General features: G+C 44.8%; 1 protein-coding gene across 1 annotated transcript in view; it reads right to left on the bottom strand.

Annotated features, from left to right (window-relative positions):
* The window catches only part of SLC12A3 (solute carrier family 12 member 3), a 1,234,282-nt gene that overhangs the window by 539,543 nt on the left and 681,120 nt on the right, over positions 1 to 13,619 (bottom strand). The window contains 1 exon segment of the mRNA XM_030203718.1: positions 6,431 to 6,542. Coding sequence (XP_030059578.1) covers positions 6,431 to 6,542 — 112 coding nt within the window.

Below are 13,619 nucleotides of genomic sequence, written 5' to 3'. Positions count from 1 at the left end.
TATTGTGGATTTAGTATTCTACCTATTCCGATATTTTAGAGTGATACTAGTAAAGGAATAATATGGCACAGAATTGGAGAACCGGTTTGGGTTTTCTTCAGGAACAGAAGAATGAAATTCTTAATATTCCAGGATTATTAGCTAACACAGCAGTGACACAAGGTTTAGAGACCTGGATGGATATCTTAAACACACATAAAGCTAAAATTAGATTAGAGTTGCATAGTGCCTCCTTGGCAGATTACTGCAAACAAGAAGTTATTCCAAGGGGATTGCGAATGCCTAGAGGACCGAAGATGTTTCAGGATGATGAGACCTTTGTAGCACAGTGGAATATGATATTGAATAGATGCTCACTGGACTTGATGGTCCTTTTGGTGAAAAGAACACAGGAGCAGATTGTGATAGAGAAACAACATTGTGAAGAATTATTGAAAGCTCAGGAATCTATATCTAATTATGCAGAGGAATTGAAGGATCTACAATTTAAAATAGATAGATTTCAAAAGGAATTACGCTCCCAGAAGATTAGAAATTTTCAACGTGACGAGCGGGATTATAAGGAAGGATATATATATCCATGGATGAGGAAAGACCCTGTGGATAGTAGCAATAAAAAACAAACACGTTTTCAATTCTCAGACACTTCCAGTAGTAATGAAGAAGCTAGTGACCCGCCGGGGGGTCAAAAAAAGGAAATATATGGAAGAAACAGATCTTGGAGAGCAAGAGGCAAAATATACCGAAACGAATATCAGAGACCGCTGATGCGATCTCAACGTTAAACCAGTAGTGGTGAATATATCTGATAGATTATTGACACAGGAAGAAGTAGATTTATTAAACAAAGGATTATCTTTTATTCCCACAGGATTCCATGACCCATTTTTATTCCGAATGGATGTGGAGAAGTTTATACGTAAATTGAGTTTAAAAGTATTTTTTGGATCGGGAACTCAAGAAATTAAAATTGATAGATCTATCATTAGTGAGTCCTCTACATGGACTCCTATTGGGAATTTGGATGCGGTCCTGTCTACATTTAAAGCATGTGTCCTCAAAAATATAGAGGACATAGAGACTCATTTACCAAGACAAAAAGTGAATTTGAATAAAAAAGAACGTCAATCATTGCAAAGCTTGAAACAAGATTTGAATATTACGATTCGTAGGGCAGATAAAGGAGGGGCAGTCGTGGTACAAAATACCACAGACTACATGAGAGAAATCCAGCGACAACTAGCAGATAAGGATACCTATATAGAGCTGGATGAAGATCCTTCTGATATAGTCCAAGAACATATTGCCAAATTGACGGATAGAGGCAGAAGACTGGGCTTTTTGACTCAGAAAGAGTATAATTATTTGAATCTTAGATTTTTTAAAGTGCCAATTTTTTACACTTTACCTAAAATTCATAAAAGCATACAGCAACCTCCGGGTCGCCCTATCGTATCGGCTAGAGGATCATTATTGGAACGCTCTGCTCAATATATAGACAGAATTTTACCTCATTTATCGATGATTAAATTATTTGTAAAAGACAGTTCTCATTTTTTAAGATTGCTGGACGAACTACAAGAGCGATTTACTTCAAGTATGAGACTGGTGACGCTAGATGTGTGTGCCCTCTATACATCTATCCCGCAAAAAGAAGCCTTGCAAGTCTTGAGAGATATTTTGGATGGGGGACCTCGTCCTTAGTTGGCGCCTACTGACTTCCTTACAGACCTGATATGGATTACTCTGTCAGAGGATTATTTCACATGTAATAGGAAGTATTACATTCAAAAAATGGGTGTTTCGATGGGAGCCGCTTGTTCTCCTACAATTGCAAATCTATTTATGGAAGATCTAGAGAGAAAACAGATATATACACTGGAATTGTTTGGGCATGCAGTATGCTGGCTCCGGTACATCGACGACATTTTTATGATATGGGATGGCATGGAGTTTCAGTTGATGCAATTTGTGGAGAAATTAAATGCCTGTCACGACACTATTAAATTTGAAGCGCAACATAGTCGCACTGGCATTGCCTTCTTAGATATATGGGTGGAAGTTCGGAACGAGAAGTTGGAGACATCTATTTATACAAAACCTACAGATAGAAATACCACCTTACAATTTAAGAGTATGCATCCAGATCATTGTAGATCCAACATACCCTTTGCTCAATTCCTTAGATATAGGCGTATCTGCTCCACTCGAGACCAGTTTTTTCAGCATGCAAATAAGCTGGAGAGGAAATTGTTAGATAGAGGTTATCCTAATAAGCTGGTATCTTCTGCAAAAAAGAGAGCATACTATAATCATAGAGAGTGGTTGCTTCAACCGAAAGTGGAATCACAATCGGAGGAAGAGATATTGACATTTGTGACAAAATTTAACTCACATTCAAAAATCATGTCCAAGATTGTAAAAAAACATTTACCCCTTTTACAGGTCCATCCTTGCTTGCAAAATTTGAGGATCTTATTTGCATATCAAAGGAACAACAATCTAAGTGATATCCTATGCCCTGCGGACATTTGGAATAGACAACGCATGGGTTATACTTATGAAGGCATGCATAGTAGCTGTGGGAAATGTTCTGTTTGTGTGAACATGATGACAACGAAAGAATTTATTGATCAGAATACCAGAAAGGTGTATGCTTGCCATGCTATCACCAATTGTACATCGATAAATGTGATCTATGTTATCACTTGCCCGTGCGGATTGAATTATGTCGGGCAGACTTCACGGGCGTTGAAGACTAGACTTATTGAACATAGACATTGCATACAGTCAAACAAAATGCATGAACCTATGGTGACTCATTGTGTTGATAAGCAGCATGACTTTTCAGAATTGAAATGCATGGTAATCGAGCAGATTCAAGTTACGGAGATAAGGGGAGACATCAGAAATGTGTTGAGAAGAAAGGAGCAGAGGTGGATTTTCACATTACAAACTGTCATACCGAAAGGTCTAAATATATCCATTGAATGGAAAGCGTTCCTGTGAACATACGTCATAGGTACGGAATGACGTCACACGCTGTGTATTTAATCTGGAAGTTTCAACTAAGACGCCGACCGCCATTTCTATGTAGAAGCCAGAGGACAGTATGCTGGCGAGTCAATTGCTCTTGGAGGTATTGAACTAACATATTTTCCTCTGAAGCAGCCGGACAGTGGCGAAACAGGGTTTCCCTGTCGGGAATCATTAAAAGACAAGATAAAGATAAAGAGAAGTAAAAGAAAATACTTCGTGAAGTTTCATAGATGGAAATGATTACCGTCCAAGATAAGTAATCTTAAAGCTTTGGACTTTTTTGATATGAAGCATTGCGTGTCTGCCCTGAATGAGTGTTTATAAGGGTGAGATGGCATTATGAATATGAAAGTTAATGAAGTGGAGTTTTTTAAAAAGACTAATGATTAAGAGGTTCCCTCTCTATTTAAAAGGTGTGTCCTTTACAAAGAGGTGTATCCGGTTTTCACTGAGGTCTTTTTTTCTCCACCTTTTTTTCAATTGATTTCCATCTACTCTTGAACACTCAAAGTTAATTGTAGAATTGTTTTTGGATTATTGTGGATTTAGTATTCTACCTATTCCGATATTTTAGGGTAATTGAAATCACCCATTATTATAGCGTTACCCAATTTGCCAACTTTCCTAATCTCTGTAAACGTTTCTTCATCTGTCTGTTTATTCTGTCCCGGCAGATGGTGGTACAGCCCTACAAGAATACTCCTTCCCTTCACACATGGAATTTCTATCCATAATGATTCCACGCTGCTATCTGTCTCATGTGGAATGTTTATTTTATTTGACTCAATTCCCTCTTTAATATATAGCGCAACCCCCCCTCCAATTTGATCCTCTCTATTATTGAGATACAATTTGTACCCTGTTAACACAGTGTCCCATTGATTGTCCTCTTTCCACCAAGTCTCTGAGGGGTCCTTTTACTAAGGTGTGCCAAAAAATGCACTGCGCTGTGCAGGCATGTATTTTGGGCGCATGCAGATCCATTTTTCAGCCCACCTGTAAAAAATGCCTTTTTAAACTTTTTGACAAAATGGACGTGCAGCAAAATAAAAATTGGCGTGCGTCCATTTTGGGTCTGAGACCTTACCGCCAGAATGATTACCGCCCGGTTTCTGCCGCATGCCAGAAAATAGAAATTATTTTCTGATATGCATAGCAGACGCACATTGAAAATGAAATTACCACAAGGGCTATGCGGTAGCCGGGTGATAACTCCAAATTGACGTGCGTTGGGTGTGCGTAGGCACCTACGCAGCTTAGTAAAAGGGCCCCTGAGATGCCTATTATACCTACCTCATCATTTAGTGCTATATACTTTAACTCTCCCATCTTATTTTTTAGGCTTTTAGCATTTGTATACAGGCGCTTCAAATAGTTTTTTTTCCCTTTGAACTACAAATACTGCCTAATACTGCTTACAGTGGTCAGCTTTTAAAAATACACTGACTGCCACTGCCACCAGCTGAGTATTTACCAGTTGTGATAAACACAGGACTGCCCTACCCTGAAGGGGCCACCAGATGGCGCTCATCTAGTGGAAACCTGTAAATGCCAGAACTGGTCACTAGAGGAGCCAAATGGGATACATCCATGTAATGACCTGAGGGGACAGCTAGGGGGTGCTCAGGGTGTAGGGAGAAAGAGACAGGAGCTGGCCAAGGGTTCTCCGGGAAGCCAGAAGTAAAGGGAACCGGCAGAGAAGTAAAAGGGATCCCCATGAACCAGTAGTAAGAACTGGAAAAGAGGGTGTGAAAGGCTTTACATTGGCATTTATCCAAAGCTGTTGGTAAAGCAATTTGCATGGGACTGAGTATGATAATGTGCCTAATTTGCATATACCCCAGAACTCTCCAAATAGGAATGTTTTCCCCATCAAACAAACCTGAATAAGGAAAGAGACAAAGAGGCATTGCTTAACAGAGGGAAGAGAAGGAGCTTACCCCAAGAAGTGGGGTGTGGAGGGAGGTCACCCTAAAGATAAAGAGGAGCCCATAGGTTGAGACAGACTACAGCATCCTTACAAAAAGACTTGTTTCTGAATTTTCCTTAGAGGCAGAGCTCTTGTGAACCTGCGTGGAGAGCCTGTGATATAAGACAAACACCTCAAGGGGGCCTCAGCATATAAGAGTTGCCTTGGAGCTTTTTCCTAGAGGCAAAGCTTGAGTGCCTATGGGTGGAGTGCTGCTGGTTTAAGCTAGTGTCTACAGCGGTATCAGCTATGGGAGTCCAGAGTACCCGAGTGAAGGGGAGATCAGGAGGAGTGGGCCTTTCAATGTTAATGGCTACACATAGAGGACTGGTTCCAGTCAGTATTATAGGCGTTCCTAGAGCTACTGACTAATGGAATCTGGACAGAGACCGAGTGAGAGGAAATCGTGTGGCACGGGCCCCTGGCCACCAGAGGCCCATCATACAGTGTATAACTATATTTTGTTATATGCTAGATTTATTGGAAACTTAATGAGTACCTCTATCACAGCTGAGGGATTGGCTAACTAAAAGTAGAATTTGCAAAATAATGCATGTCTAAAATGACAGATTAAGCCAGTCCTAGCTTTACCTCGTGGCTTTTATTTAGAGAAGTTGGACTGAAGACTAGGTGCAATTAGGGTTACCATATTTTGTCCCCCAAAAAGGAGGACACATGCCCCACCCCCCACCCCTCCCTGCCCCCTTTCACATCCTCGCTCCGCCCCTGTCACATTTTCCCCTCCCACCTGTCACACACCCCGTTATCCCTCCTCCCCTTACCTTACTACTGCACTGGTGGTCTAGTGACCTCTTCGGGGCAGGACAGAGCCCCCTCTTTCCTGCCCGGAGCGCTGCCCTGCATGCATCCTTCCTGTTGGTGATCTCAGTGCCGATTCAAAATGGCCGCCGAGAGTTGAAGTCTCGCGAGGTCACTTCAACTCTCGGCGGCCATTTTGAATCGGCGCTGAGATCACCAACAGGAAGGATGAATACAGGGCAGCGCTCCGGGCAGGAACAAGGGTACTCTTTCCTGCCCCGAAGAGGTCACTAGACCACCAGGGCAGTAGAAATTAAGGGGAGGGGAGGCTAGCAATCTGCTCATTTGTCCGGATTTCTGGACAAACGGGCAGGCTGGTGGGCGGGCCATCCTATAGGACAGTCCGCCCACCAGCCTGCCCGTTTGTCCACAAAACCGGACAAACGGGCAGATTGGTAAAACCCACCCGGTTGCCCGGACATGTCCTCAAAAAGAGGACATGTCCAGGAAAATCCGGACATACGGTAACCCTAGGTGCAATGAGGTAATAATAGGCCTAGTTCAGCTTGCCTCTTTTGACATAGAACTTGTTGGCAATCCTAGTTGAAAGACAGGAAATTACTAATTCACAGCCTGAGATTCCAAGTAATAACACATACTTACAATTAGCACATTTCCACAAATCATTAAGCTGAGATTCTTGGTGAAAGTGCCTACAAAATCTACCAGAGCTGGACGGAAATTAGGAGGTCCTGTCAGCACCAGACACTGGGGTCTAGAAAAGAAAACCATTATAAGGCAGAGATCTCCAACAGCTATAGACTATGTCATCTATTCTATAAGTTTCTCCGCATATAAATAGCAGCATTCACACATGTAACATAGTAAATGACGGCAGATAAAGACCTTTTGGTCCATCCAGTCTGCCCAACAAGATGAACTCATTTTACATGGTATGTGATACTTTATACCCGAGTTTGTAGATCACATACATGTATAAATGGTGGGCTTTTTTTTTGGAAAGCAACTATTTAGATGTAGCGATGACCAGGCTTGGGCAGGCCAAAAATCTACCCATGCATTTCCCATTTTATTTCAGGCATGCACATCTATATTTTAAAAAAAAAAAAATTCTCTGTTGGGTATTGCACCAGGTTGGAGGCATGCACAGATTTCATAAAAGTGCTCATTTCACCCAGAGCTTTACATGAGAGATTGAGGGAGTAATTCTCCTCAGTGGCGTTCTTTGGTTGGCTGTCACCCGGGGCGGATCGCCGCTGTGCACCCCCCCCCCCCCCGGGGTGCAGCGTTGTCCGTCTCCCCCCGGGTACAGCATGATGCCCCCTCCCCCGGGTGCAGCGTTGTCCATCTCCCCCAGGTGCAGCATGATGCCCCCCCGGTGCATTCTTCCTACCTGCTGGGGTGCAGGGAGCAGCCATGCAGCTGTCGGCTCCGCTGGTTCCCTGTTCTCTCTGCCCCAGAACAGGAAGTAACAGCAGAGGGAGCAGGGAACCAGCGGAGCCGACAGGCACCTGGCTGCTCCCTGCACCCCTCCTGCAGCATGCACCTGGGGCGGACTGCCCCCACAGCCCCGCCCTCAGTACACCACTGATTCTCTTTAATCCCTCATTCTTTATTTCTGACTCTAAACAGTACAAATTCAAAATTGTGGCCTCACTACTTAATTGGTGGCAGGGCTGATGGTTTATTTCTCACATCTTTGGGCTCTATGGGTTCAAGTCTCCCATCAGATCATAAATAAGACACAGCTGTATGCATACCTTTAGAAAAGTGAAGGGCAGTTCTATAACTGCGTGCCAGCACTTACATACACTTTACATGCATAAATACAGGTTATGTTAAGATGGATGCTGACCGAAGGATCTCGGAACTGTAGCTCCAGAGACCCCGATCGGAGCACGGTTGAAACGGGACCGGTTGAAGGTCGGACCACCACGCTGAGGTCTCCGCTAAGCTCGGGTTTACCCCAGCGTACTTGGGGGGCCTCCTACCGAGTGGATCAATGCAGCGGACTGACGAGACCGCCCGAAGCCCCCTCGCTGCCTCGTGGTTGCGGCCTTGCCCTGGATAAGCTGGATACTACCCTGGCTGAACCGCGGCCGGACCCTGCATCAGTGGGAACGCAGAGCAGACGACTATAGCTCCGGAGACCCCGATCGGAGCACAGTCGGAACTGGACCGATTGAAGGTTGGACCACCACGTTGAGGTCTCTGCTGTGCTTGGGTTTCCCTCAGCGTACTTGGGTCTCACCAGACGGTCTCATCGTCGACAGCACCCCTGAATGCGCTGTGCATCTGAGAAGGCTGTTCAGATGACCGTCTAGCACGCTCACAAAAGAAATGGAGAAAGAGGAACAGCGTGTGGGGAGAGGCAGCGCAAGGAGAAAGCTGCGAGAAGCACCCCGACGGCAGTCGCGAGACATGACGCAAGAGACTGAACGGCTTCTGGCCAGAGCCATGGCACAAAGCTGATCACAGGAAGGAACAGAAAGAAAATAAAATTGGAAGGAATCTCTCAAGCCCTACTTCCAACCACCAACTTGCTCCCAGACCGATGGAGAATTTGCACACTGGGGTAAGTCAACACCCAGAACTACAGGCTTACTTAACAGAGCACGGCCGAGTGTGCTCGACTACCGAAGCCATTTAAGCGCACGAGCATGCCGCGTATAGGAGGAGAGAGCTCGTTGGGAGGTCATCTCCAACAATCCATCCCCCGTGCTGGTCGTTGCTAATAGTCATCACCATCATCCTGAAACCTGAACTCAGAGGGAGCTTGTATGGTGCTGCCTCCTCTCCATCTGGAGTACACAACGCGTCGCAGAGCCACAGCGCACCACAGGTTGGTACCTTGGAATCCAGCTCCCGCCGGTGCTGACTGTGGCTTCTACCTCACTGCCCGCCTGACTCCTCACAGCCTACAGAAGTCGGTGCACGGACTATCCCATGGTGGACTACCGGGCTCGCACATCGCCAAACGAAACGCATGTTGGGACGCCAGCTCGGATGACCCAATTCTACAACTCCAATCAACAGAACAACGCCCTTCTAACTGAACCTCTCTGCCTCCAACCAGTAGAACGGTGTCAAGAGCTACAGAGCTCTACGCCCAGGACATCACTCTCGAACATCTGACTGTGAGTAACTTAACTATCCCCAAACTGACACCAAAATGAATATAATCAAAATACTCCTAGCAATCTACTCCCTTACACTGATTCATCTAACACTATCCACCCCACTTACAGAACTTATATCATACCCATCCCTACAAAATCACCAAAGACTGATCAAACACTCCACACTTCACCAAACTAATACCCACCAAACTAAAGGAAGACTATCTAAATACAGTCAATATCAACAAAACGAAAAGAAAGATCATAACAAACACACACCATCCAATGAACGACAAATAACAAAAATCCACACAACATCAAACCTAGCAGACCCATACCAAAATATCCAAGTAGGCTACATTAATGCAACAACAATATTAGACTGGATTAAATCAGAAAACCTCAATCTTATCCTCATTAATGAAACTTGGATCCACAATCAAAGGGACCCCATAATCCTTGATCTATGCCCCCCAGGTTACAAAATCACTCACTGGACCAGATTAGAAAAGAGAGGAGGAGGCACAGCACTAATCCATCGAGAACAATTCACTATTGAAACCACTGCCAAGTCCATAACACCCCAACTAGAAATTCCCTCATTCAGAATTCACAACAAATCCCTCTTCGATCAACTGAACTGCGTCCTGTTTTATAGACCGCCCGGTAACTGGAACGAAAGCCAGCCTAACATTCTGGCAACAGATATATGACAATGGATGAACAACACGAACTGACTCCATACATTATCTCAACCACTGGAAGGACAGATGCAGAAACATACTAAATGAAATAGCACCCTTAAAGAAAAGAATATCAAGAAGACAAAACTCGAGACCATGGTTCAACGACGAATAAAAAAAAACTCAAAACAATCCAGAAAACTTGAATGATCATGGAAAAAAATCAAAGGATGAACTTACACTCAATGCATGGAAACAAATACACAGAAAATACAAATATGCAACAAGACAAACCAAAACGTCCTATTACAAAACTAAATTAGGACCGGATAACGAAGGTCTGAAGAAACTATTTCAACTCATAAATAAGCTACTAGACACCACCCCTGTCACCACAACCAACACAGACATCCCACCTGCAGACAAACTGGCTACCTACTTTAATGAAAAAATAACAAAACTTCGCAGTACTCTTCCTCATCACAGCACCAACATCGAAAAATTCTTCGATGGCCTGGACCTAATCCTGGGCGGATACCCAGCCGACTGTATCTGGTCAATATTTAATTTACTCACCTCTGAATCAATTACACAAGCCATTCATAGGTCCGCCAATACCCACTGCAAACTGGACATATGTCCCAGTCATTTACTTAAATCTGCCCCCAGCTGCTTCATAGAAGACCTCACATCCCACATAAACTTCATGCTACAACAAGGTTTCTTCGCTGAGGAATATGGTAACATCCTTCTTACCCCAATACCTATAAAGACACTAAGAAAAATACAAACAATCTCACCAACTACCGCCCAGTTGCATCCATCCCTCTAGTAGTAAAATTAATGGAGAGTTTGGTGACCAAACAGCTTACGGAATACATGGACAAGTTCTCAATATTACACGACTCACAATCAGGATTCCGCTCCCACTATAGTACTGAAACTGTCCTAGTCACTCTCCTGGCCAAATTCAAGCAGGAAATAGCCACAGGTAAAAACATACTTCTCCAAGTCAACATGTCGAGTGCATTCGACATGGTTAACCATGATATATTACTAAGACTCCTTGGCCACTTTGGAATTGTTGGAAATGTACTTAACTGGATCAAAGGCTTTCTAACCACCAGAACATACCAAGTAAAATCAAATTCTAACATATCAACACCGTGGAAAGCAGCCTGCGGAGTACCTCAAGGATCACCATTATCACCAATACTCTTCAACATAATGATGATCCCACTGGCAAAGTCCTTATCCAATCGCAGCCTCAACCCATTCATCTATGCAGATGATGTTACAATTTACATTCCCTTCAGACATGACCTGATAGAAATAACCAATGAAATCAATGATGGCCTGAACATCATGAACTCTTGGGCAAACTCATTCCAGTTGAAATTGAACACTGAAAAAATACACTGCCTCACCCTCTCATCTCAACATAACAAGTACAAACCTGAAATCATTATCACCCCAGGACACACCCTCCCTACCTCAGACAGCCTAAAACTACTCGGCGTCACAATCGACTGCAACCTTAATCTCAAGAGCCAAGTAAACACCGTAATAAAGAAAATGTTCTATTCAATGTGGAAACTCAAACGAATAAAACCTTTCTTTCCCAGGGAAACCTTTAGAAACCTAATACAATCAATGGTCCTAAGCCATGCAGATTACTGCAACGGAATCTATGTGGGATGCAAAGAACAACTCATAAAAAAATTCCAGACTGCCCAAAACACAGCAGCCAGACTAATATACGGTAAAACCCGATTCGAAAGTGCTAAACCCCTTCGAGAAAAGCTGCACTGACTCCCAATCAAAGAACGGATCACCTTCAAAATCTGCACCTTGGTCCACAAAATTATCTACGGCGTAGTCCCAGGATATATGACAGACCTCATAGATCTACCAAACAGAAACAGAATTGGATCATCACAATCATACCTACACCTACATTACCCAAATTGCAAAGGACTTAAATACAAAACAACTTACGCATCCAGCTTCTCTTACATAAGCGCACAACTATGGAATGGACTCCCAAAAACATTGAAAACAATCCACGATCACCTAAACTTCAGGAAATCACTAAAAACCCACCTCTTCAAAAAGGCCTATCCCACCAATCCAACTTAAATCCCCACACCCAGGAACACAGCATATCCAATGATCATACTGGACAATTACAATCCTTATTCCCTTTGACCTTCAGGATGCTTGACTCATACATACCTCATTGACCACAATACAACCTTGTATTTGTTATCAAGCGAATTGGCAAATGCCTTTACGATACTATGTAAGCCACATTGAGCCTGCAAAGAGGTGGGAAAATGTGGGGAACAAATGTAACAACTAAATAAATAAAATTAATTGGCACTTATGTGCCAAAGTGCCCTAGGCGCTATTCTATAAGGATGCGCATAAGTACTATAGTACTTAAGTGCAAGTGGGATGTACATGTGAGTGAAGCAAGAGCAGGATATGAGCATACTCCCACATACATGCTGTACTCCTGCTGGAATTCTGTGCGACAGTGCAGTGCAGAATTTGCACAGAATTCTGCATTGACCACCCCCCATGGTGAGCCTCAGTGGGTGTAGATGGAAGGGCTGTAAAAGAAAAAAAAATGAACGCTATATGCAATGGTGTGCTGGAGCCGGCTCGCAAGAGCCGGTTGTTAAATTTTGTTCCGACTTGTAAGCCGGTTGTTACTAAGTGCGAGCTGGTTCTCCTTCCTCCCTCCCTCCCTCCAGATCCGGACCCTCACCTGATTAACCCTTCCTTGTCCATCGAAATCTTCGGGGCAGGCAGTCTTGCCTGCCCGCTGCTGGCGCTGACCCTCCCCCGCTGCCGGTTCGCTCTTTAAAAATGGCTGCCGAGACTTCCAGAGGTGGCCTCGCGAGACTTCTGCTGAAGTCTTGGAGACCGCCCTTGTAAGTCTTGGCGGCCATTTTGAAGAGCGATCTGGCAGCGGGGGAGAGTCAGCATCGGCAGCGGGCAGGCAAGACTGCCTGCCCCGAAGAATTCGCTGAACAGCTCGGGAGGGGGTGGTAGGGGAGAGAAGGGAGTCGCTGGACATGGGTGGCTGGAGGGGGGGCAGGAGAGAGAGGAGAGTCGCGCTGGGCATGGGTGGCTGGTGGGAAGGGCAGGGGGAGAGAAGGGAGACGCTGGGCATGGGTGGCTGGAGGGGAGGGCAGGGGAGAGAAGGGAGTCGCTGGGCATGGGTGGATGGAGGGGAGGGCAGGGGAGAGGAGGGTCGCTGGACATGGGTGGATGGAGGGCAGGGCAGGGGAGAGGAGGGTCGCTGGGTATGGATGCATGGAGGGGAGGGCAGGGCAGGGGAGAGGAGGGTCGCTGGACATGGGTGGATGGAGGGCAGGGGAGAGGAGGGTCGCTGGGTATGGGTGCCTGGAGGGCAGGGCAGGGGAGAGGAGGATCGCTGGTTATGGGTGCATGCAGGGCAGGGGAGAGGAGGGTCGCTGGACATGGGTGGATGGAGGGCAGGGGGAGAGGAGGGTCGCTGGACATGGGTGGATGGAGGGCAGGGGAGAGGAGAGGAGGGGAGAGAGAAGAAATGCTGGGCATGGATGGAGGGGAGGGAATAGTGAGGAAGGAGATGAGATGAGGGAAAAGGAAGAGAGGAGAAAAACTGCACATGGATGAAGAAAATAGGCAGAAGCTGGATCCACTGGACAGTCAAGTCTGCGGAGGACCAGAAATGAAGAAGAAAGGAGGAAAGGAAAGAAATAAATGGAAAGGAACCCTGGAAACAGAGTTAAGAGGACAGATAGCAGCAGAATCGGATACTGGGCCAGCATGATCAGAAAAACAGTCACCAGACAACAAAGGTAGAAAAAAATCATTTTATTTACATTATAGTGTTTGGACTATGTTCACTTTGAGAATCAGGTGCTCAACATTAAAAGTTTATATTTATTTACTTATTTATGGCATTTTATCGCACATTAAACATGAATTAGATTGGAACATGGGATCATTTAATTTTTTTTCCTGGAGTAATGC

This window comes from Microcaecilia unicolor, chromosome 5 (assembly GCF_901765095.1).
Source record: "Microcaecilia unicolor chromosome 5, aMicUni1.1, whole genome shotgun sequence".
NCBI classification, from domain to species: domain Eukaryota; kingdom Metazoa; phylum Chordata; class Amphibia; order Gymnophiona; family Siphonopidae; genus Microcaecilia; species Microcaecilia unicolor.
Note: the sequence above shows the minus strand (reverse complement) of the source record. Positions and strands in the feature narration are given on the sequence as shown.